The 26,966-nt window shown below is 42.2% G+C and overlaps 1 protein-coding gene across 1 annotated transcript in view; it reads right to left on the reverse strand.

Moving 5' to 3' along the window:
• The window catches only part of LHFPL2 (LHFPL tetraspan subfamily member 2), a 126,816-nt gene that overhangs the window by 4,463 nt on the left and 95,387 nt on the right, over positions 1-26,966 (reverse strand). Inside the window, exon 3 of the mRNA XM_075078707.1 lies at positions 13,387-14,173. Within this exon, the coding sequence (XP_074934808.1) occupies positions 13,387-13,816 (430 nt within the window). The 5' untranslated portion in view covers positions 13,817-14,173. The remainder of the gene's footprint in view (positions 1-13,386; positions 14,174-26,966) is intronic.

Here is a 26,966-nt window from a genome sequence, read left to right on the forward strand (position 1 = left end):
TCTGCAGTACGTTAGGTTTCCTGAATCGTTTTCTTTAAAGAAATTCAGCCAGATGCAAGAAAACTTCCTCACTGAGAAAGAAAAGCTGGGTCCTAGCTAGTAAGCAGTTAATATACACAAAATGCAACAGCCATCATCCGACAGTCTAAAATTAATGCCTATGAATGCCAGACATTTCACAAAAGAAAGTCCTTCCTCCAGCATTTTTCCAATGATGACACAACACCATGGGCATGAATGAACTAAATGTCATTATTCCTTGGGGCAGCAAAATCCATTAGCGAGTGATATCCATTCTCTGTGAAGGGATTTCATCACTGCTTACATTTAAGAACCAATGACACATTTTATGCACTGTTTCCTGGCTGATTGGCCAAACTACATTAAGTACAAATTATTGCTTTATCTTGGACAGACCTGGGTAAGCTGTGTTTTCATCCTGCTGAGCCCTGCAGCCATTTCAGGCTAAACACCACCAGTTCCTTCTCCCCTATTCATCACTAGTTTCCTGTTCTGTGTAACCAGCTTGACCACACTATGTATTTTCCTGACTGTACATTGGCATGGGCTGGTTGCCATATTCTCTTAAAGATCACAAGCCCTTTGGTAGTTAAAAAATCACCATCACCAAATTAAAAATCCAGATCTGAAATGCCAATGTAGTTGCTGCCAGCAAGGAAGTTTTTAAAATTTGCCACTCCATCACTCCCGAACCTAGACTGCCTGTGTCTAACAGCAAAATGGCTTATGGCTGAGTCACAAGCAGGACTAAGAAGCTACATCCATCTCTTTTTAGCAAATCTAGAGCACTGAAGAACTCCCAAAAACTACTGGTTCATGGTAAGCATGCCCCAAGCTGAAAAGGTGTTACCCAAATCTCAGCCCCCCAAGAGCCTGCAGTACTGCTGCCCTGTGTAGTGATCAGGACTTTACTGAACTAAAACTTAAAAGGGCTTAAAAGATTTCTGGATAAATACTGACTACAGCCCATAATTTAATAAACTACAGCTGTTTGCTCACAGATGCAGACAATTTGGAGTAAAGTCTTAACTATGGGCTTGAATATGGTCAGAGTCTCACCTGATTTTTCCTTCAGATAGCTAACTGAATCTTATACTGGCCTAGCATAATAAAAGAAAAAAAACCTAAAGTAATTTTTCACTACTGAATCTAGCTTCTACTACTCCATTTCAGTGCAGACAGAAAGCTGCTCAGGACATGCTCCTCTTCTCACTATCACTAATATTTATCATCATCTCTCATTTCATTAATACCTGGTTCCTACTTGCTAGGAAAAGTGAATAAATATGATTCAATTAAGCCAATTCAACATAGCTACAACAGAAACAGCACTCCTCGGATTTCATGCTGACTAACAGCAAGCGGAGAGGCACAGAGTCGTCATATATTAAGCTTGAAGCTCCAATACCCAGAGCAATGGCTGAGCTGCAGGGTACAGAGATCTCTTCCTGACTCTCCTTACCTGCCCATAAAGGGCTGCTCTAGATCAAGAGCAGCTTTTGCCTCCTGCTTCCCAGTAACTGTAAGACGCAGTCACAGACTACAGAGCTCATCTCAGTAACTCCTGCAGCTTCAGCAAAATAGGAGATGCTTTACCACCCACCAACAGAGCGAACCATGGGCTAACACAGAAGCCAGCAATCCGAAGTACTTAACTGTCCACCTACCTGTAAACCAGAGAGAGCAGCAGCTGCCAGGGACACCTGAAAAAAAACTACCTCTGTGCTCCTGGGAACGTGGATGCAGAGGGAGGGGAAGGACAAACACCCATTTGGAAAGAACAAGTTAAGATATAGCAGGCGTAGCAAAGGCAGGATAGGTTGTGATGCTGCTGGGAAAGTCATGGTCGGCTTTTAAAAAGGCAAAACGGTTAAATGCAATACGAATAGCTCGGCAGTCTCTGTACTCTTCCACCTTTGACCTAAGGAGCACTCCACAACCATTTTATGCAACACGAAAAAGCCAGAGGGCTGTTTCTACAGCTCGCAGCGTAGCCTTGATCTACAACTAACACACGTGGCAAGCAGCTGCAGCTGAGCAAAAACCACTTACAGGCCAGTCTGTGGCAAGACGATCCACAAGGGGGAAAAGCATGGTAAATTCTCAGCATTGATTTCTCATACCACTGTCCACAGTGCAGAGCCTGGCCAAGCCCATTACATCTCTTTGCTTCTTTGACAGAAGTTTAAGCTTAACTGCTTATTTCCCTCCCTTTCTGTAGCTGCTGCTCAGTCCCTGGGGCTCGCCTGCCTGCAGCGCTCTTATTTAGGTTATTTCTTTGCATTACCACTGAGCCTGGCAGCTCTGCTCACAGTTTCTGCCTACAATAGCTGCAGCCTGCTTTTCAGACAAGACACACGGACATGGAGTACACGGCCCAAGTGAGGCAACCCTGAACAGCATGCTGGCAATAGCTTCATCAAATCCACAGCCTGCTGGTTACCAAGTTTTTATTTTACAGACTCTGCAAACAGTCTCAAAAAAATTTTGAAGGAAGATAGACTGATTTTCAGTTGCTTGTGGACAGCACAAAGCAGCATGGTGGCTAATGGTTTTGTTTTCTGAAGAGTCCTTGGGGAGAAGGCAGAGGAGGGCACTGGATGGGCTGCACAGGTCCAGGAGCAAAGTCTCTTGCCAGTGAATGAAACATGGTGAGCATGGCCTGCAGCTTACAAGGGGCTGGAAAGGGGAGACAAGCACCTTATCCCTGGCATTCATTTATACTCACAGTGCACAGGGACACAAGACCAGCCCCCAGTACAATCTACAGATTTGTGTATAAATGTTGCTCTCTGGATTAATTAACTATTAAAATTCTCAGGTTTCTTTAATTTGATTCAGTTATTCTTACATTTGACTCACTCAAATATAACTTCTGTATTTAATCTGTATTGTGTGGCTTCCCAAGCTATTTAATGCTGTAAATTAAGATTAAAGCACTTAAACTTTTGTTAGCCATAGAAGTACAAAGCTCAGTTTTGTGTTGTATAACTTTGTCATCATAACCTGATAAAGCAACAATTATCTCCCGTCAACAGTTTGCCTTGAGACGTATCTGGCAGGAGGACAGTAAATATTAATGATAGAGATTTCTTTTTCTTAATAAACTGCTCTTGCCCAGTGTCTTTGAAGAGAAGCCAATCTTCAAGAGAAAGAACGGAGAACAAAAATGGAGTGCTGTCTGAAAAAAATCATTTCTGCAACAAACCCTTTCAGTTCTTTGTGCTGACATACAATAAATGAGAGTTCCAATTCACAGCCAATCTACCTGTGGAATTATTGCTGTTTGCTCCCCCTGCTGGGAGAAACAAATTCATTCTGAAAATATTACATGCCAGGCCCGCACAGCTCAGGCTTGCTCAGTTCTAGATTTAACTCCCTCTCTGAGCACAGCTGCACTGCTGAGAGTGCAGCTTCTGCTGTATGCATACTCCTGTTCCTTCTTCTTAATTAGTTCTATCCCACTTCTTTTAATCAGTATGATAATTTTTCATAATTACATTTTCCTTTTTGTTAGTTGTTGCCAACTCTCAGTCACCTTTCCTCTTAGGATTCCTTAAAACAGAGAGGCACATAATGCTGCCAGATGCCTAGGAATACAACAGAAAACTATTTAAATTACTTTTTTATCCAGAGACCTCATCTAAAACTCTTTGGTGTAAGTCTGTCAGCAGAGAACATCTTCACATCTTTCACTAAAGGCAATTTGCCCACATAACACTTTATTATCAATACCTAATTACCTGCCTTCAAAAAGAACTCTTAAGAAATACAGAATTTAGATGAGATTTAGATTTTATTGGGATTATTAGACTAAAATTTGTTTCCTGTTTACAACACAGACAACCTATTAAAGATCAGTCATTCTATATTCAAAAGATGTAAAAGCAGCTCCTTCCTCCTAAAACACCAAAGCAAAACATTACAGCATACGGTGAAATATCAATATAAATACAGCAGACTGCACTGCTGTGCAACAGTGTCTCTGAAGACAGTTCAGTAATGCTTTTTCTATAGGAGAAGCTTTTTTGTATTTGTCTACCAAGAACTTTTCCCCTTTTAAGGACCTGGAACTGCAGCAAGCAATTGCTCCTCCTGGTCCTTACACACTACAGTAGCGCTGCGAGGCTAACGTAGTGGTAAGCCAACAGTCCTGTTTATCGTTATGGGTATTTGAATGTCACCTTATGTACTGGGGTCAGATCTGAGTAAAAGTTTTTTCATTCCATCCTTGGAAGCAACCCTTGAGACAGGGGTTAGGCAGATGCTTGTTTAGCTAAGTGAAGGCATGCTATTTAGTTTTGACAGTCTCCTGTGCAGCTGCTGTTGTGCCTTATTAAAAAACAGCATATACGAACAAAGCCAATTTCCATTGCAAAGCCTGAAACTATCTTCTCATTTCCTAGCAAAATAGCAAAAAAGCTTTTAAATGCTTCTGAAGAAACAGGAAATTAAGCAGCTGTGATCAATGAGGTGGCACTTCAACGGGCTCCCATGGAGCAGCACAACAGAGCAACAACATTTTAAGAGGAAGAGAAAAAGGGTAAAGGCAGGGAGGGATTAGCCTTGCACAATACACGCAGGCAGCGCAGGCGGGTCGCTTCCTCAGTGGCAGTGATCCCGATCATTCTCATCTTCTACACAACCACAGGAGATTAAAGCTCAGCCCAAGGGCATTGCACCAGCCAGGCAAAATAACCCTGCCGTTATTGCTCATATTTCCAAATGTGTCAATATGCTACCTGATTACCTGAACAATTTAACGTGTAAAATATTTGTACAGACGTACTATGCTAGCTTAACCCAAGGAGGTTTCACGTACGCAAACATGCCCTGACAAACTCCTACCCAGCAGGAATACTAACTACCAGGTCGCCATTTGTGTGCTTTTGAACGCTTCATCCACTGACAGACAACTGAAGCAAAGGCCTCCTACACAGACACCTTCAGCCCTGTGAAATGATTCAGTAATCCCATTTTAATCAGATGAGAACCAACAAATGGGTTTAGGCCAGCTGGAAGGGCGGTCTCAGCACTCCACACTTGCTATTGGAAAAGGGTGAGGGTAGGGCCAAGATGCTGAAGGGAGCGCCAGTTACGGTACCCACAGCACAGGGCCCCAGACCTACCTTGGCAGCTGCTCTCCTTCTCCTTAGATGACTGCCAGACCCACTGAATGCAAGCAGCTGACCAGAGGCAAAAAGGTCTTTGCCCAAAAAGAAAGGGGAGACTCTACAAGCCCTAGTGCCTTAGAGTCGGCCTCAGGCCCACTTGGAAACACTGCACAATAAACAAAAAAAAAATTAATAACATTAAGAAGATCAATGCTTTAAAAAGCCTACCTGGACATCACACTCCATGCAGGTTCAAAGGAGCAGATTTGGGATAAATTGGAAGCCTGGCTGTTGAGGGTGGGGAAGGTTGCCAGCGGGCAATGCACCAAGGCAAGGTCCATGCCTCCATACCTGCAGTCACTGTAGAGGACTACAGCCATAAACAGATTTCCATGTACCTCAGATACCCTAGGCTCAGGCAGGAGAATTAATTGTTTAAAACTATAACCAGGTGATGGCTCAAAACCTGCACAATTTTTTTTTTTCTCTTTAAAATTGTCTCAAGGTCATATAAGGGCAAGCAGTTACCAGAAGAAAAAGTAGTTCCCTAACTACTGCCTTCCCCGAGCTGAGGAAGAGGCTAAGTTCCCTACTCTTTCAACAGTAAATTAACAACACATTTGCTCATGCATCTTTTCCCATTTATTAAGTGAATCAAAGATGCTCATTCATAATCAAACCTATACAAATGTACGTAGACTTTTGATGGTGTTACTGATGTTGGCGTGTGGAAATAGGTACAGGAATAGTGTAGGGGGCACTGGTGGGAGACCTATCAAATATATTTTGCTACCCACAGAAAAAGCAAAAAATAAGTCAGTTTGTCAGCTTGATGTAGGTTGCTTTGGCAGAATGCTTTGGCATCATATATGGGGGATATGGAGTTTGGTTTTTTTGATACTGGTGTGATCTAACCTCCTGGACTCCTCTGTAACAAAACTAGAGCCTGCAGATTCCTATTTTTAGGAGAGGAGAGGGCAAATTCACCATTAGCTTTTAATAACTTTCATATATGTGGTAAGAGTACTCATTAGTTGGGGGGAAAGGAAACGCAGAGACTCGAAGTAAGATCAGTCCCAAGCCCTGAAATGGCACCGCTGCCTCTTTGCTGGCTGTCAGCCATGTAGAGTCATGTCAACACACTATGGGGCTCCCATGCAGCGGATGCTAACCCTGCAATTAAGTCAAGGTAAAGCACCTTATAGGCAAAAACCCAAATGTCTACAAGTTTTCAGCAATACAGAGGTAACCAAAGACTGCTGCACTTGCAGGGCCACTACTCAGGCACAGTTGCAAGGGCTGGTCACCTCTCATATTTTACCTTAAAAGCCAAGGAAGCACTGAGTGTTTCTAATCCAGGTCAGCGCAGTTAAAAGGCTTGAAGCTGCTAAATGAGAAACTCAGTTGTGGATGGTAAATTTGGGAGGTTCCTGAGTCAAGGAAGGAAATATGAGGCCATGTCAATTACTCCATCCATGAAAGAAGCAGAGAAGACCCAGTATGTTTCACACCACTCAGCATAACCTTTTCCACTGCCATTTGGCCAGTAAGCACCATGCCCAAACCATATTCGCTTATGCTGAATCAGGAGAAAGGGAATGAAAACCACCACCTCCCGACTACAGCTCGGGCCCAAAGAAACAACCAGGCTTGGCTTAAGTAAAGAGGTAAAAGGGCTGCAGGCCATCTTTTTCATGGCATTACATTTCCTCAATACTGATCCTGCAGCACAAACAAGACCTCAGGGGTACAGGGGGGAGGAGGTGCAGAGGCACTAAGGCTCACTGAGAAGAAAAAGGTGAAAGGGGATGCAGGAAGGGGAGAATTTTGGGTGGCTTCATGGATTGTACAGCAGCAGAGTGCAGGTCAACTGTGTTGGGGAAGGAAGCAGAACTCAAAACCACCAATTTCCTTCACCACTGCACCAGACACACTGAAGACAGGAGCTAAGCATAAGTTAGCCCCCTCCATCTTGAAAGAGCTGCTTTAATCTTTTTTCTTGCATTTGAATGAAAACACAGGATTTGTCAAGTTTAAATATTCTCCTAATGTTTGCATCCTATATACAAACAGCAGCATCAGTCTTGGTTCTGAGGCCTGGAAGCAAAAATCCGATGGAAAGGGAGCTCTGCTACTCTTCCACAATCCCCTGGCCTCTATCACCCCACATTGCTGGGGGTGTGTGTGTAAAAAAGTTCTCAGTGTCTCACCTACACCGGTAAAGCTGACGGACCTCAGTGTGCACATGTGCCACAGTAAAACATTTCTCAGTGGGTAGCGTGAGAGTCTTACACTGAGCACCATTTGACAGAAGAGATTTATGCTTGCTGAGAAAATCAGCTGCCAAACTTGATCACTGACAACCTGAATTTTTTGTTTATTTTTCTTATTCTATTTACAATCTGCTGCATCTCTACTGGTTTCCACATGCCCACCTTGGTAGCACCGGAGATGAGCCAACCACCAAATCTAACAAAACACTGAAATCTTCACTTTATTCCTTTGAAGTTACTAATACTCTCCCTCAGGCTCAATAGCAATTTAGCACTTGAACTCAATTTTCCTCCCCTGGCATATTCTAACACAGCAGTCCCCTCCACCTGAACTTTCAGCAGCCAAGTGTGTATTAGACATCATGCTGGCATTCAGCCATATAGGTTACAGGAAGCACCATACCACAGACAGCGAAAGCAGTTCAGACTGTCAGGATCTCCATTAGAAATCCCCCCCCCCCCTTTTTTTTTTTTTAATTTCGTCCCACCCCAAGAATTCAGAATTCTGGCATCAGAAAAGAAAAACTCTGAGCTGAATCCAAGAGGAAATATGCTTTTGAAAAATGCATGCTCTGCATTTTAGAAAGACAAACAAGAAGCTTCCTTGCTTTTGAGGGCAAAACCACTCTTGCTCTGCTCTCCTGCTGCCTGGGCTCCTCGGCCAAGCAACAGCTTTCATTACCCACATGCAGCAATGTAAGCTCACAAGGTGCTTTCTTCCTTGCTCACCAGCTTGGCTCTTTCTCAGACAAAATAATGCTTTTTTACAGCATACTGTTGCCTAGAAAAGTCCTGGTTGACCTCCCACTTCTTCCTCTGCAACTCCCAATGGCCTCTTTACCTTCCAGCATCCAGGAGTGTGCAGCCACATGGCCCCACATACCACAAGCCCACCCAGCGCAGCTGGATCCTACTTCATACCCCCACAAGCAGCTCCAGATCCTCTTCCCATTCTTCAGATGGTTCCCATCATGTTCTGCTCAGGCCATCTTCCTAATCACCCAGCCTCCCAAATGGAAATGATGACCAGTAAGTGTTGCACTAAGAAATAGTTCAGTGTGTTAGAGATGTAAACCAAACTCTTCCAGCAGTAAATACCGACTGTTACAGATGCAGCCGACTTCAAACTGGGTTTCACCTTTTCATTACTGAAAACTTTTGAGAACTTCCCTTGCATTTGAGGGCAAAGCTGCACTTCTAGAACTGAACTATTGCCCAGGTACTGCAGTAGTTTCTGATGGAGGCACCCCCCAAGACACCACAGCAGGGTACAGGGGAAGACATAAACAGTAATAAAAGGGAAAAAATAAGAAATCATGGAAAGGACAGAAGAATGAATGCAGGAGACCTTCTGAGATACCTGAAAAGATGAAAGTACCACGGAAGAGACTTCACTGCTTGGGACTGAGCAGGACAAGCACCATGGGAAAAAAACATCCTCCCAGAACAAAGCAAGGGTACAGGAGGACATGCTTGGCAGGAATAAAGTAGGGTGAAATGTTAAGGAAACCTCAATCACTGGGTGATTAGAGGAGAATACTAAAGCAGGACCCTGGAAGGGAACAAGTCAAGTCACCCCCCAGCAGTGCTGGAGGAGAAACTGTTCAGGTGAGGGAGGGAAGCCCAAACCTGCAGCATCTGGGCACAAGCAGAGAGACAAAGTGGCCAGGGGAACCTAATGCTCCCAGGCCACCTGCAGCACCCTTTGAAGACACAAACCTCTGCTTTATCTGACTGGATGTATATCTGCTAAAGGCATAATTGCCAGTGGCTCAGCCTGCTAAGCTACATGACAGCAAAATGCAGCCATGCATTCACCTGACCAAACCGGAGACACCCCTTGCTGCACGGCTGGGACACATCTGGTCCCCTGACTGATGCAACCTAATTTTTACATGCTTTTTTTTTTCATGCTTCTGTCAGAAACTGTTTAGTCAAGCCCTGTTTGAGCTAGGAGACAGTGGACCATGAAGGGAGAAAGTGGTGAGAAGGGGTTGATGTGCAGGAGGCCTCCCAGATGAGGCCATCAGCACTCTGGAAAGGCTTTAGAGAAGAGGAGCTATTTTATCCCCTTCTGGTAAACCTGCCTGGCAACGCAACCCCGCTCCGGCACAACAAAGCAGGAGTAACAGAAACTGAACTTCCAACTCAAGCTGCCTTCCTGACATGCCAGCACCCTTTCCCCTCTGCTCTCCCCCAACCCTTCCCACAAGGAAACACAGGGACCTGCTCAAATTTTGCAGCTGAAATAATATATGGACTGCTAATCAAGCTTCTTACTCCTGGCACATGGTCAGGGTGTTGCTGGTGGGTTGGGGCTCACCCGCACGTCAGGGAGCTGCCAGCTGTGGGGAAGGGGCTGTGCCTGCCCAGCCACGATACTGGGGGGCAGCTCTGCCCAGCTGTGCCCTTAGAGGTTTTTTAAAAAAACAAAAGCCAAGAAAGTTGTTGATGATGGACTTCATAAAGGAAATTGTGTCAGAGACGGAAGCTGAACCTGTGTTTGGCTCTGTCCTAAGCTCCCTACTCCTTCCTTTAAGGACATGTTATGTTTAGGTTATATTACTTAGCACCAAAGTGAAGTACCCAAGCCCAAATAAGGCTTGTAAACATATAAGCAACTATCCTATATCTACAACAAGATATGTCAATAGGGCATCACCATTTATTTATTTCCTATAACTTGATGATTTCTGTGAAAATTTACTTTGAATTGGTTGTCATCAATTACAATATAATTACGTGCTGCCTCTTCTAGGCTCTGCATTTCAAGTGATTCACAGAGTGCAGAAAGAGAACGCTTTCCCCAAAAAGACATTCAAATGAAAGTCTGCCTGGTCTTCTTGCTGCTGGGTAGTAATTATCTGTTTAATTACACAGCTCCATTCTTTGCACTCTCTATTGCAGAAAAAAGATGCTTTTCCAGATGAAAGGATCTTCAAACATCTCCAAAACCAGGGCCACTGATTACTGTTTCTACAGCTCCAGAATGAAAGGCACATCAGTTTGAAAATAAATGGTAGAAGGTCTCGCTCTATAAAAAAGGAATTATAGGAGTTGAAACAAGAACCATATTTTCTTCCTTTTTGGCTTTGTATTTCTAATTCTCTGCCACAAAAAACCCCACCAAACTCTCTATGGACCAGATATGTGTATGGTTCCTTCCCACTGGCCTAAATTAGGGTTTGCACATTTGTCCACGGGCCATAACAGAAGAGACATTGCTTTCTGTTCTGTAATTTCACCATAGGCATCATCCAGGTCACAACCAATGTTGCTAGACTGAAAAGATACATCTAATGCCTGTTACTGCTTTTTCATTATGAATTCCAGGAATAAATTAACTTGTTGTATGTTTTTAATTATATTAAATCTCCACTGCAAAGAGATAGAGATTTTAAATGAGATTAACTTTGCAAGACCCTGAGTTCCTGTAGATGACTCTACCATGAGTGCATCTCGTTGAAAATGAGATGTTTGACCTACTTGCAAATATTGGACTGATACAGGCTGATAAAAAAAGTATTTTGTTAATTCTTCTCCTACGCTTATTGAAAACATAATTTTTCACATTTGAAAGAATGATTTTACACTTAAGATGATTAGGGCAGGGTTATATCTTGTTCTCTGGTCAGGGCATTAGTCTAGCTATCTCAATCCCTGTATGGATTAACCATGTCAACAACTGTCCTTCTTGAACTTGCTTAAGCGTTTTCCAAAGCTCAGGAACTGAGAAAGTTGAAATTAACCGCTGTGAACAGTCATAAGGAAAATAATTTCAACTAAGTAAGCAGATGCTGTAATGCTAACGGCACAAAAGTAGCAGTGGACCCAATAAAACTAATCTTGACAAAACAAGTCACTAGCCACAAGACGCCTGGCTGCAAATACTGGCAGGCATACTTCTCATAGCAACAGTTTCAGTAATGTGATCTGTCTGTTACCTGGTTTCATGCTGCGTCATTTATCTCAACTGTAAGAAGGGAAGTACTTCTATCCTTAGTACAGCTCAGAAAGGGCTGACCTATCCCCTAACATGTAAGAAATGTTTTGTTGACCGTATCCCTCAATTCTTGAGGCCACAAGTCCCATTACATGTACAGCTGGTTTGATAATAAAACATAAAACTGTTTATGCACGTATTTTCTCACATATATGGTCTTCAGAACAGTATTCTAAGATACTAGAACCTACTTCCTGCTAATCTTGATGTTATACTAGATATTTTGAGATGGTATCAGAGTTGTAAATAAAGTTATCTTTTCAACAGACCCAAGTCTGAAATGCCAAACATCGACTTATGCTACTAACCAATCTCTCCCATACAAATACCCCTCCAACGGAAAAGTAGTAATTTCATCTCCTGATAAACAGGTTTCATGGATTATTTCTAAGTGCAGGGTAAGAAAGCAAGTAGCTAAAACCTTCCCCTGGCTTAATCTGCACTGCAGAGCTGCTTCCTTGTCACACTGGTTCTGGCAAATCCCATAAACCAGGAGTGACTACAGCAAAACCTGTAATTTTTATCTAAAGGACATTCATCTACTAATTGTATGCGATCAAGTAAACAGAAACATCTTGAGCTAACTTAGGGATCTACTTCTGCCCCAGAAGCACAAACCTGATGTTGTGGGTAACATGAAAGAAGCAGTACACTTTTATACTGAAGGTGCATGAAGTGGAGGATGGTGAAAGCCACTGTGCTACCACTTCAGGAGCTAGAGTCAGCTAGTCCCTGGCCCATATCACTGGCTCTGGAGGACTGCAGCAGGCAGCAAATTCAGCTTTTTGCCTAATTCCACATGTGTGTTGAGAGTAAGATTAATTTAGGTCTCAACTAAGCGAATTAAACAACCAGCTTCATGAAAGTATGAACACCTACCATTATACCTCCTGTCTAGGTACAGCCACCACAGATGTGTTTGGCCACCTCAGTGGAGGTGAGGAGGAGAGAAGCCAGGTTCATGTTCTGAGTAAACAAGTTAAAACTCTTGATTTTTGTTGTAACAAAAACATTTTATGAATTGAAAACATCTGCTTAAGAGCACCACCAAGAGGGAAAGAGGAGGTGGCCCTGCTCATTCCCTCTCTCCTCAAAGGTTTCTGAGGGCTGTCAGAGGTAGGGCAGAAGACCCCTCTCCTCCTCCAGACAACCACACACACATAGCACAAAAGATAAAATCCTGTGTCTGGGACAGGTTCTCCCCACAGCTTGCTGGAGAGTACAGAAAGCCAAATACTAAGTAGGGATATCCAGTGTTGGTTTACTAACAGCCATTTAATCTGTAAAATCCACAGATTTAAGCAGAAACACCCGATCTCTAGAACCAATTCATCTTTTCAGGCAAAGCACAGCTGATATTTCAACAGTGGAAAGGTAAGCTCACTGGGCTGTGTAACTGCAGCTGAACAATAAGCTGGCTAAAGGATGGGTTTGTCATAAGGTATCACTTGCCAAACTCACAGCCTCGAAAGAGGCTGCTTGGCATGAAACACTGGAGAACTGGGTGTGCGACTGCAGGCTGTTCTTATCCCAGGGATGGTATTTACTCTCACCACAGTCATGAAGCCTCTGAGGGACTGAGAGAACTGCCTTCGGTCCATGGAAAAATTACTTAAGTAGTGAGAGAGAGATAGACGGCCTTAACATATTAACTTTGCTCTCTGCTGGTAACAAAGGAGAGCAGTTTTTCTTACTGAAAGAAATTCAAACAGAGGGAAAAAAATGGAATATCAAACAAAAGCAACACTGGTCAGTTCATTTTGGCACACATCAGGCTGCAATTCTGCTGCCAATGTCAATGTATTACATGCTGTGTAGCCATAAATTTCAGTTGTGTTTGAAAAAAACACCAGCATATAGAATTGCTTTGGGTCTGCCTAATGCAGTCTGTCTGTAGACAGGACAGAATTGCCACATTTCTTCAGCTGAATGGCCCCAAAATGAAAATCTTTAGTTGCTCTCAAAGTACACGTACCTGCAATCCCTTGTAGCAGTCCACAGACATTAAAAATGCTTTTCTTCATAATACTCTGCACACACATAGTAAAGACAGACACAAATGCCACGGCACAGAGAATCATGATTCCCACAGCTAGGAAAATAGCGGTTGCCTGCCAGAACCCACTGGCAATCTCATTGAAGTTTTCGGCGTAAGGACCACAAAGCGTGTCTCGTCTAGAAAGCTGCATGTGGGATATTCTGGTGCAGCGCCCATAGATGCCCAGCGTCGGATGGTAAGGCTCCTGTGACCCCCCTGTTCTGTTGTCCACATCCTCGGAGCTTGAAGGCTTCGCTTTGCCAATCAGCCAGTCTGCACTCATAAAAGCAATGAGCTCTGCAAAAGCCACCACAATACTCAGGAGAGTCCATAGCATTGACCGACACGTTACAATGACATGACACATATTGATGTCCAGTGCTTGTGATCAGTGCAGCTGACAGTCTTAAAATCCAGGCACAAGATGGAAAAAATTAAATTAAGAAAGAAAAAAAGGACCCAAAGAAAATCACTGTGCCTGCTCTGCCTGCTCTTTCAGCTCTCTCACAAAAGCCAAGATAAAACTTCTCAGGAGAAAAAGTGAACGGCCCCAAGTTTTGCAAGCAGTGCAGTCATTTGTTCTCTCTGTTTAGTTCCTCCTTTTTTCTTTCTGGGATGCTGAGCTCTGAAGTACACTTTTCTGTCTTAATATTCATACTGGCACATGATGCTGCAGGCTGGCAGGGGAGGTTGCAAGGACTGCCCACTGTTTGACATCACACACCTACAATAAAAAAGAGACAACACATCAGCAGTGAGAAAAAAAGTCTTCGTTTCCACCCCCACAACGAGCCAAAATCTTGTGCAGATACACATCAACATGAAAAGCTCTAAAAAGGGCCCGTCAAACAGAGCCTGCTGGAACCTTCTGGGTTTGTCCCAGGGGAGTAACCAATCTCCCACTGGCTGCCCAGCGTACTTATGCTATCTGCTTTTCCTCATCCCACTGTGGGTGTGTGTTTGGCACTTTGCAAGCAAAGGTCTCAGTAACACTCAGTGGTCCCACCCCCTCCTACCACCACGCCCCCATCATCTTCCTCTGCTAGAAATTACCAAGGTTGCTGGCAGTTACCCAGCAAAATGTCCATACACGTTTAAGCAGTTTCACAGACATGCAGCTCCTGCCTTCAGTTTGGGGAGGCAGCACGGCGCACCTTTGAGAAGGAAGCTGGGCACTGCTCCATGTGTCATAAGCACCTGCGTGCAAGGGGCAATGAAGGAACCTTGCTCCAGCCTTCCGGGCTTCTGCTGACTGCAGCTGAGTCAATCCTATCCTCAGGAGGAGGCGAATAGGATTGCAGCTGGGGACAGCCCACCCTGTGATGTGGTGACACAGCCCATCCCTTTGAAGCCTGGGTTTTGCAGGAGTGGTGCTTCCCCGGATTCTGTATCCAGCTCTGCACCAATGTTTCAGAAAATCAATCTGCCTGCAGGTATGTCACACACCTCATCTTGAACTGATACCAACACTGGCAGCCTCTGGTGACTTACACCACTATAAACAGGAATCTGCAGAAAAATGCCCTGGTTGCTGCTGAGTGGCCAAGAGCCCTGGTGAGAGGGGTTGCCAGTGAGCCTTGAGCTTCCTGACTCCTCTCAATTCCCCCCTTCCACAGTCCTGTGCAGGCTAGGACTGCACCAAAATGTTCCCCAGGGCTTTCCCCAAGCTTTTCAAGCTTCAGCTTTCAAGAGTAGCTGATGACGTTCCCAGAGTTACACTCATCTTAGTACAAGAGGCAATCAGAGATCACTATATTTCCAACTCATATCCAAATACTGGCCTTAAAATGAGAAACCGGTCACTGCACATGCCTCTGTGCTTCAACTGAAACTGTGTTGCTTGAAAGCAAAGGAGGAAGCAAGATATGCCCGCACATTATCCCCTCCATGATGAGAAGGTAGCACTTCCAAGTTCTCCTCACAAAAACCAAAATGCTGACATATCAAGAGGCAAGAGAGTAGAGAACCAGATCCGGACCTTGCTGCTGCACTCCAGCCAAACACAAAGGGGTCAGCAGATGCCAGAAAAACAGGCATTCCCAATTCGTTTTTAGCTTTGTCATGGGTTAGTATTTAATTCCTTAGGAGTTTTGATCACCATGGTTGAATCCTAGTCCCACTGCATGCAGAACAAAACACACACAACTTCAACACAATCAGAATTTCATCGAGCAATTTCTACTCTGTCCTATACCAGTCGTAGTGAATCATCTGCAAAATTTTATCCTCATTACTCTTTCTCATCTAGATCTGCAGACTCCTCTGGCACTAGCAGATACATGGACTTGAGCTGCTGTGCCAACAACTCAGTTCTGTCTCCCTTGTTCCATGTAACAGCATTGCCTTAAAAAAATGTGAAACATACTTTGTCGTGCTTTCAGCCATACAGAGATAACAATTCAGCTCATTTTCCATTTTTTGGGGGAAAACATGAAGTTTTCAAGCAACATGACACACTGATGGCTTGAATACACCCTTTGTAATAACAGAGAGCTGAACTGTCAGCCTGCCAAAAAAAAGTTAATTCTCTCAGTATTTCCACGTTAAATAACAACTGGAATGTAGGAAACGTCCACTACAAACCTACATTCTTCTGATGTCATCTGCATGATTAAAGAGATTTAATAGAAAATGTCTTTATTTTTTAAGAGAAGTTCCAAAAGGCTGTAGAATCTGTATTTCTGTACAAGCACCACACCCATGTGAACTCCACCTTTGTCACTCCAGGATTTTAATTCAGGTGCAAGAGCCGTAAGAGTCGAACACCTATCATAGCTGTTCCTGCTTATTCTGTAGCTGCTGAACATAAAATACTGTTTATTGAACACAGATGAGAACAAAGTTCATATTTACTTAAGTAGGTGGAAATTCCAGATGAACGCTGGCAGCCAGGAAAACATAGCATTGATAACAAATGTGGGATGCTATATTAGGATCAGAAAAGACCAAACCATGGGGTTCTTTTCCGTTTGAAATGCAAGTGCAAGAATAAATTGCAGTAACATTTTAAAACACAGCATCTCCAGAAAAGTCCTTGCCTGTCTAAGATGATACGGAGGATCATGTCAAACCTTAGGACTTCACTGGAACATATACTACCCCATTTTGTAACACAGGGAAACTTCACAGCCCCTAAATGTTAGTAAAAGCCATCAATAACTACAGTTCAACAGACTATGCTTTCCAATGAAACTGTCACAATTCAGCTTTTCCCAGGTAATGAGTACTTTACAAAATGTATCTCCAGAGCAAAGTACCCTTATTCATGGGAGAACTTCTGCATAAATTTATGCTTGCACTGTTGATGCGCTTGAATGGGAGTCGCACTCTCCTACAACTTGTTTTTCAGAGCAGATATACAGAAACATATGAAGTAGGATGGTCCACGGACCAGAGGAGGGGCAAGGCCATTTCTTCTTTGTGACACTTAGCAAGTAGAAGTTGCAGAGAAAGTAAAGAGAAAGAGAAGAGTAGTAAGTTACAGTTCAGTCACACCTGCATAGTTAACCATTTCCTTCCAACACACCCCACTTTGAATTTCCAAATGAACCTAACCAATTCTCACATGGCTCCAACAACATGTTTGTGCCACACATCGAAGCCTTTCCAGATACGGACCATGCTAAATAACTGCGGTTCATGAAGCCTCACTCCAGCACTCTGCTTACCCCTTTCCTTCCATTTTTGCTCAACAGAAACTCAAGCTAGGCCCTTGAAAACTGGCTGTTAATTCCTTCTCTCAGTTTCCCATCCCTCAACATTTTTTCCATGACAGAACTGTATGATTCTTCACAGCACACCACTCAACATCCACTTCTGACTGACTATTGAAGTGTTTGCTGTGACAGCCCAAATTCAAAATATACAACAGTTTTTTAATCCATTTGGTATTAATGCATTCAAAATAATTCTCACTGAGGAAGCAGGCTACAAAAAGTAGGCTCACCCCTTAGTCATTTGGGCCTCCCCCTATTTTTACTATTGTATTAAATTGCACAGGTGTGGAAGGAGGCCATCCATGCTGGGCAAGCGAGTGCCCCAGGAGGGGAACAGCCCTGCATGGCAAGCACCTGTGAGCTGCACACCACAGCAGCTAACCACCATGAGGGTCTTGGCAGTGCTATCCCATCCAACCGCATCGTACAACCCATCCTTCCTCAGCTGGACAGCACAGCTCTCGGATGGGTCAAAACTGCACCTTCAGTCACATTTACTCTGCTCCCTGAACCATGCTCATGGTAAGGCCCTGCCTTAAGTGAACTCTAACACAGTGACAAAATGTCATTGAGAACATCAGATCTTCACAGCATCAGAGAGAAAAAATGAGTTCTTGAATCCAAAAATATTTTAGTTGTTTCACTCTAACAAAACAAACCATCTTAAAATATCACTAAAATTTTCTTCCTCTTTAGATACAATTTTGATAGCCAGATACTCTGCCTCAGGTTATGCTCTCACATCTCTATATTGCAATATGCTAAGTAGCTGGTGAAAGGTCTGAAGAGCAGGTCTTATGAGGAGCGGCTGAGGTAACTGGGTTTGTTTAGAAGGCTGAGGGGAGACCTTACCACTCTCTACAACTACCTGAAAGGAAGTTGTAGTGAGGTGGGTGTTAGTCTCTTCTCCCAGGTTACTAGTGATAGGATGAGAGGAAATGGCCTCAAGCTGTGAGGTTTAGATTGGATATTAGGAAAAAGAAAGGGTTGTCAAGCATTGGAACAGGTTGCCCAAGGAAGGGGTTAAGTCACCATGCCTGGAGGTATCTAAAAGACATGTAGATGTGGCACTTAGGGACATGGTTTAGTGGTGGACTTGGCAGTGTTAGGTTAAAGGTTGGACTTGACAATCTTAAGGGTCTTGTCCAACCTATATGATTCTATGATTCCAAGTAAACATCGATTTTCTGAAATAAAGAAACATATTTGCCTCCATTTTGTTTACACTGCCAAAACCAGAAAGTCAGAAGCTGATCCAAATTATATTTCAGTTAAGGTTTTGATTTTAGAGATGTTGAGCTGCAGGGTTGTGCTTTGGCATACCAGGCAGATAGGCAGCTGCAAAGTTCAAATCTGAGTCAACCACGTACCACAGCTGTTTATTTTAAAATGGTGTCCTACAAGCAATGTACAAGAGACCTGCAAGTACCTTCCAGAACTATGTTATGGCCAGTCCTTCATGCTCCCCTTATGGTTTGACTGAAGATGGGGGCTCAGACTAATCCATACAATTCAGCTTTCATCCTTCCCGGCCTAGTTCTGTCAGCTCAAGAGTGAGAATAAATCATCTTTAGATAAGTGGCTTTTGGCTTGACTTAAACAAACAGCTGAATGGAAGGCCACACAGACAGCTGAAACGGTCCCAATTTATAAAATAAATCCAGGCACAATTAGACATTTTCTTCCAAAGCTTCCTACAGTCCAAAGCATAACTATATGGAAGCGTTTCTAAACTTTGTTTACAATACACAAACTGGAGCATCTCATAGCCCGAAACATGCAAATCTTGGAAGCCTGCATTCTGCCTTCTCTGAAACGTTGTTCGTTAGCAGTTATAAACACTGTGAAAATGCTTTGAACAATGAGAGTGGAAGTGGCTCCTATTTATGTTGCTGTTTGCAGAATCACTATTTAAAACAAACAGAAAGAGGCTCACACGCTAAGACTCAATCACCTCAAGCTGACCCCCACCCAGGTCAACATAAGCTCCCACTTTATGCGACTTCCGTCCTTAGGTGTTGCTGGACAAGCAAGCTAGTCAACTGTGATCTTACTCAGACCAGCAGAGTGAGGCAGCCACCAAACCACAGAGGCAGGAGGGACAACACATAGACAACGTGAGATGTGCATTAGAAATTATTCATTTTCTGGGTGAGTGATAAATGTGAGTAAATAAACTTCTCCTCCCACTTGGTCCCCTCACAGGAGGTGCATTCTGCCAGGAGCTGCTGCCCAGGAGGAGCAGTGACTTCTGTCTTCAAAGTAGCGGACCAGACACCAAGCAGCATTACCACCGTGAACACCAATCCACCTTGCCAAAGGTGCAACTCTGCATTTCTATCCCCACACACTTACAGGTGACTTGCAAATGTAAGAAAAAGTACATTCATCACATCCCCCTGTCACAAGAGAACAGGGACAAGGATTAGTACTTAAGAAAAGGCAAGCTGTCCCAAAAGGTTTGGAGTAAGCTTCCTCTGCAGACCACAAGGAGCTCTGCTGGCACTGGTTTCTGGTAAGCAGTGCATACTCACCACGGGAAGCACCTGGACCAAGAAGAGGGAAGGATACTTGGATACTTCAGTGTGTCTTTGTTTTGTTTTTTTAAATGCAACACATTTCAAAGTCATCAATAATATCCAGGGTCAGATAACAAAACAGAAGAAGGTGCTTTAAAACTGAAGTGGTTGTACTGCTTCAGATAAAAACAGCAGAGAGTAAGCAAAGGATTCCCTCCCCCTCCATCCACCTTCATATTTTCATCAAATTATTGCCTACTAAAACAACATTCCAGAACAGAACTTTTTACTTGAAGAACAGAAAGCAAAGCTTTGATTAGTTGTTACTTGTGAATTAAAGAAGGAGCGAAAACATTTGCATATCTCATAAATATTTAACTGTTATAAACCTGCACAGGCGTATTAATGAGTGCATTATTATGACAGGCTGTTGAAAACATGCCATACTCTTGCTCACAGACAGATGCATTTCACTGGTAATAGAGGCAATGTAGGCTTATAAAGCCTCATGCCTTGATCCTGTTGGCACAATGTAAGATGTGATATATAACTAAAATATTCTGCAAAATAGTTAAAACTCATTGAAGTATCCTAGTCAAATCCCTATTCCTTGCCTTTCATAATGCCTTGCATAATGCGCTGTTTACTTCAGCCTTTTCCTACCAAAGATAGAGCTTGTATATGTAAAATCTTAAAATAAACTACCCCTCGTGCCCAAATGCCCAAATTCTGTGTATGCCAACAGGTTTTTTTTAAAAAAAAATGCAGACAGTGACTGTTCTCCTGAAGCAGTGCAAGATGGTTTTTCCATCCCATCTTGCAGGCGGGCTTCTGCCTCTCATGCTATGCAAAATGCCATCTAATTAGAGGTGGAGTTGTTTCTAGAATACATCACTGTAAGAGAAATGAATATAAAACTTATTTCCAGCTTTAAAAAAAAAAAAGCAGTTGAAATGTACTATTCTCTTTCTGACCTCATTAAAAGCCGTGGCAAAACTCCCACTGACTTTAATGGGGCCAATACATCACTGAAAAATCACTAGAAGAATGAGAGTTTCCAAATTTTCAGACCAACTACAGGGGAGGTTTAAACACAGGATTCATTTCCCTCTTCCCTCATCCAGACAAAACTTTTCTTATTGCCCCCCCACTAAGAGGAGATCAAGCTAACTCAGATTTCCAGCATCTCCCGTGAACCGCAAATTCTCAAGGAGATTTGTTCCATTGCTCCATATTTATTGACTTACAAAATTCCTTAAACCTACAGCCATTACGTTGTGTTTTGAAAACTTACTCAAGATCTTTTGCAATTCAAAAATTTTTTAAAACCTACAAGGCTAAGAAAAACTAATGTGTAGTATTTCTATTGTTGCTATCTCAAGAGAAAATTACACATCACGTCAAAAATCATCACTAAGGGAGCTATCTTGGCTACAATTAGCAATAGCCTAACTGCTCAGGAATTTACCAACCCAGAATGGAATCATGAGGTTTCTTTCCTAATTTGATTCCTCACTAGCTCACTAAAGTCTCAGTCTTCAAGAGTCCCATCTGAAGCCCCCTTTCTTGGTTACCTACAATATCTCATCTGTCAAGTGCACTCCAATATTAATTGTGTTGCAATTATTTCTTACAACAACTCTTAACTACAGCTTCTAAAGAACTTCATTGCGGGAGAAAGGATGGTTATGAGGAAAGTGGGAAGTCAGAAGGAAAGTACTACTAATATTTGGTAGCAAAGAAATCCTCGCTATTTTTATACTAAGGATTTTTACCTTAAAAGGAAGCTAGGCTTTGGCTATTTAAATAGTTAATAGTGTATACATGAGCTAGAGCATCAGCCCAGAAAAACTTGGAATCTCTGCTTGTTGTAAAAAGCAATTCACTCCCATGAGTTCATTGTGACAGATTTGGAACTGCTCTTAGTAATTTATGAATACTGTATTAAGATATTTATTACACTAATATATTGGTTATTGTTTAATACGAGGCTGGTGAGAAAAAACAGGCAGGAAAGAATGACTCAGTTATGCCACTTCTCAGCAAACTCTGGAGAATTGCTTACTAAAAAGACAATACTAAGACAGGAAAAGCCTTGCAACCACAGCAGATCAAAGATGTGAGGACCGTTTAAGAAGGAACAGCCTCTCAAACTGAAGGGAAGAGAAGCTGTTTTGGACAAACAAGATTAAGAAATAGGCAGCTATTGGAGGTGTCTGTTGAAGTTAGGCCAACATGGGACACCCTATTGCGTCCCTCTTTTGCCTTTACACAAAGCAGATGCCCCTACAAACAGCCTTGGTTGCTTGTATGAAGGAAACACCACTTCAGTTAATTCTTAAAAGGAAACCTTTTCCATATCTCCTTTCACAGCTGTGGCTGTTAGCAGAGTGACCACAAAGGTTATGGATCTCCAGCCTGTCTGAACAGCCCAGGGTGTGTCATTCTTCTGCTGAGACAAGACCTAAGGCTATAGACCTAAGGACTGCCCTTTGCAAGCAGGAAGGACCTGGAGGTGTTTGCGCTGTTACTCACTGCCTATGCAGGTAAACAATCTTCTACGTCAGTCCCTCCAGAAAGCTACCAGTTAGCAAGTCAGCTCACAGGTATCAACTGCTGACCAGCTTCACAATGCGTAACATTCCCACAGCACAGAAGGGATGCACTTTTGGCAGAACAGGATGCACTTCGGATCTGGGCCATACGGCTCAAGCAAACTACTCATCTACAATACCAGTGACAGAAGAGATGGAGAACCTATCATGTTTCAAAATGTATGTATTAACTTATATTCCTCTTAATTCAACCTGAAAGTGAAACATCCTTCAAAAATAATCAATACATATGAGCACCTCAGCATGGTAACGCATAGAAACTTGTGTATGTGACAGGAACACCTTTATTGAGCAAATACTGACTTTTCATTGTACTGAAGCTGAGGAGTACCAGTAGTGACTCAAGGTAACTGAGAAGGGTTGTGATGGATCAAAGCTGCCTTGTTTCCATACTGGAAAGGCATGTACACATCTGAAATATCTGGGCACTGCACACAACAGTAAACTTGAAAAAAGTGCATTAAAATCTTATCTAGTCTGGAAAAGGCAAGATACTCAGAAACACAGGCATAAGATATCTCTGTGAACATCTACTGAATGTGGGCTTTAACTGTTATTAAAGGCTAACCATTTAACCATGGCCAGGAAAGAACTCAGATGAGATGTTTCTGATATGGCATATTTCATTAATTAATAATTACAGGAGTGTTCAGTTGGGATCTCTAAACTTTAAAATGGAAGCCCTCTGCAAATAGCTTGGAAAAATCTAAACTAATAATTAAAATTCTGGAAACCCCATTTCTAGAGAAAGAAAAAGTAACAGATGCTTTATTTTAGCAACAGGATTAAATTCTAAAGCCAAGGTTGGACATACCTCTACAAGCTGAGCAAAGTACAAAATTCTGGCTTGTTTTATGCACTTCGACTTTCTAGACTAGGTATTGATAACAGTCCTTTTCTGTCCTTAAAATGCATACAACTGAAAATGAATAACTAATAAAAATTATTAAAAGCTGAAAAGGGCTAGAGGGAAAAACCATCTGCACCCTTCTCAGCTTCACTCTCTCTGAAAATGCTGTATCACACCTCTGCCACTGATGTCCTGTGGTTTGTGTCACAGCAGCACTTAATGGAGCAAACTAAAACTGGACCTGTGTGGGGATATGCATATAGGAAGGTGTACTACACCTTCCTGCCATCTAGATACATAGGAAAAAGGAAGGGAAGAAGGCATTATTAACCATCCCTGTCTTCCACATGAGATGTTCTTCAATCATATTACAAAGTCTGTAGCAACTGGGAACTGAACCTGAACACTGCCATTACAAACCCTAAAACTTTGGGGGTTTGATCTACTCCTCAGTGTCATGCACTGTGCCAGCTACTTTTCTTGTCATCCTTCAAACACAGACCTCAGCTATTCTGTCTCTGAATCTCCAAGCCCTGACATGCTGCCTGCATAGGTACTCATCCTTCTCCACCAAGTATGACCATGGACAAATGATACCAAATTAAATGATCAAAGTTACTTCAACAGTAACTTTGATTTTCCTGGTCACTGAGAAACAGTTTTGTTGTTAAACTAATTTTTTCCTGCAGTATTCACTGTTGAAATAGATAATTCCCATAGGAACATGACACAACAGCTTGTCCATTGTATCAGGAAATACAAATTCACCTGCAAAGAAACAAACTTACCTTTATGACTAGCTTTCTCTACTTGTACTTCAGAGAATAATATAACTTCAGTCATAACACCTATAGGGGGTGGTTCTGCCCACATGCATACCTTATTGAAAAGAATGAAGCTATAAGACAACAGCAGATATTCAACAGGTCCCACAAGGTCATAGGGAGTGAACTTACATCAGGACAGACAGCCTTTTCATGTATTGTGTTGGTGAGTTTTCTTTTCAAAGCTTTCACTGACATTAATCCTTTTGAAAGCAACACAGTCTGCAAACCAATGTAAATGTAGCATCTGATTGTACTGTTGCCAAAAGGTGTAAAGTTCTTGATTATGTCTTCCCCTTGGGAAATACAAATAAACCAAAATCAAACCCGTATATCTGAAGATCTCCCAGTGCCTAGATAGACATCTATTACTAAGATAAAGTCCCTGCATACTACCAGCTTTAAGAAAATCTGTCTGCTAAGTTTCAAACATTTAATTGGATTCTGAGAATTACGTTTAAATATAAGATTACCTATTAGATCTCCTTGTTGCATTCCAAGCTCTATATAAATATAGAGCTTCAGTGCAAAATTAAAAGTATAGTGTTCATACACAGTCCAAGAAACTGTTTCATTAACTGTCCATCATGCAACTTGCTGTTTCAAAACAATTCTAAACAGTGCACTACACTTTGTATATTGATAATGATGATTATGAGCATTAGTTGGTTCTTTAAAATACATGGTTGCAAATCATAAATTTTATCTTCCATTTCGTAATAAATGCCTTCCTAGAAAACCAACTCATTTAATCAGGGAGAAAATTAAACAGATCTGAATAAATCATTACAGGTATTTATAAAATGGAAAGAAAATATGGTCATTGAGACCAGACATTTACTTAAACATTTATCAGTATTTTATTCAGAATCTTATCTCATTAATCCACAAAGGTCTTCCAGTGTCACAGCATAAGCTGTGCACAGTGCCAACATTTGCATATATTCCTGTTCACAATATTTTCTTCAAACACATCTCAGTTACGTTCTGGAACAAACTTACTAGTTAATGTAGCTGCACATTTATCTCTATCTCAGGTGGGTGGAACATGCTCTTCTGCCAGTAGTTGTCTATTTGGTTATGTTAAGACCAGAGAATTAATAGATCAGATAAAGCAATCAAATTATCAAAAACATTTGAGCCTAAAATGCAATATACTCAGAAAATAAGTGTTTTCTGTTTTTTTCCTTTTTCAAGATGTTTAGCCCTATGATCTCTCACTGTTGAGTAATAAAGTTATGAGGTTGTCCAAAGCATCAAGGGAGAAAAAAGAAAGAAAAAACAAAGACAGACTACCTAAATGTGGAAAGGACAAAAACATGCACGTTGAGAGCAAAAGGCCAATGCTATGATCTCTGCAGCTAGTTTCCTTTGCCAGCAGGATTTTGCTTTGTTTTTAATGAAGCATTGCTTAACGTACTGAAATGCTTTCCAATGACTGCTACCCATTACTAAGCTTCAGATCTGATAACGTGTAAAATCTTGCTTTTAGACACAGTTAAAGTTTCCTATCTTGTATATATAGAGTACAAAAAGCTTGGAAACATTCTCTCCTTAGAAAATAACTTTCCATTCTTCCCGCATAAAAGTTGAATCAGGAGATTTATCTGTTTTTCATTATAGCAGATAAAAGATTAGGGTACACCAGAGTTCTTATCTTATTTAGAGTTAACCAGTAAAAATACCTACATAAAAAGCTGAAGTTCAAAAATTATCACCCCAAAGCATTAAGGGAAAAAAACCCATCTGTTACAACTTCAACAATCCACTGAATAAATCAAAATGGAAACAAAGCAGCTTCCATGCACATCCAGTACCCCACCCATTTCCAAGCACTATCGGATGAGTAGTGTCTTCAACACATCAGGCCATCATCCGTTTGGCACCTATTGTGCCAAAATGGCACAGCAGTCTCTCCTTTCTTATCTATATGACAGGGATACAATTCACAGGAAATCGGACCTAAAATTAATTACTCTGTGTTCAGTGAATGCCATCTTCAAAAAAGCAAGGGGCTATTTCTTTTGGGGAATTGTTTTGCTTTTAAACTTTAATTCATTGTCTACAATAACAGTTGACAGATCAGTTTCGTGTTTTGCATAGGATAAAGTCCAATAATGCACTGGTTGGTGTAGACTACACTTCTGCACAAGGGTAAAACAGAGCTTTTTGTTAAAAAACAAAACACAAACAGGCTGAACTGCCTAGATCCTTGTTCTTGTAATCACTTTTGTCTGTGTATTCTCTGAGCTGTCAAGATGGCACAGGAGTAACAGAGTAGTTTTTGGTGGAGCCTTGGCATGTTTTGGCTGCACTGCAGATGGACAAAAGGTTTAACTGGACTGACTCATCATTGGGATAATGTTCTCGTCTAAATTGAACCTGTGAAAATACCAAGTGACTTGAGATGATCTAACTGCTGTTGCAAAATCTAGATTCTTCTGTAGCTCTCCTAGAAGGAGGGCTTTGTTGGAAGACAGAGATGAGAGACTCAAACAAGACGCTCCTGGGGCCGTGCCCAGAGGCCTGTTGATACATGTGCACAGCTAGGTCAGAGCTTTCAGCAGTGCTGGGGCAGCCTCTCAGCAGCAGGAGGTGGTCTCCCAGCTGCAGTTCCTGCCTTGTGCCCTTACTGGTTCTGCCCATGTAGGGCCAAGATCCTTTCTGATTGCTCACCTTAGTATTTTTTGGGGAAAAAAAAAGCTTACCACATACTGGGCTTTGGCAGTGGAGCTGCCGCCACTGGCTTCACTGCTGGTGGCTCTGCAATGCTGCTGACGCCTGCTTTGGTATTGAGTCTTCTTGCAGCAATATTTTAAGATGCTGCCTGAGCAGCTCTGTATAGAGCACTGGAAAACACAATTTATCTTTTACCAAAATTCTTCTCTGGACTGGAAAAGACCTACATGGATTGCTGCAGATGAGTGACATTTGTTTACTGCACTTTTTCCCAGGAAAGGAAAGAACTACTTTATTCCTTTTTCACTACAGTC

Source organism: Phalacrocorax aristotelis, chromosome Z (genome assembly GCF_949628215.1).
Source record: "Phalacrocorax aristotelis chromosome Z, bGulAri2.1, whole genome shotgun sequence".
Classification (NCBI taxonomy): Eukaryota; Metazoa; Chordata; class Aves; order Suliformes; family Phalacrocoracidae; genus Phalacrocorax; species Phalacrocorax aristotelis.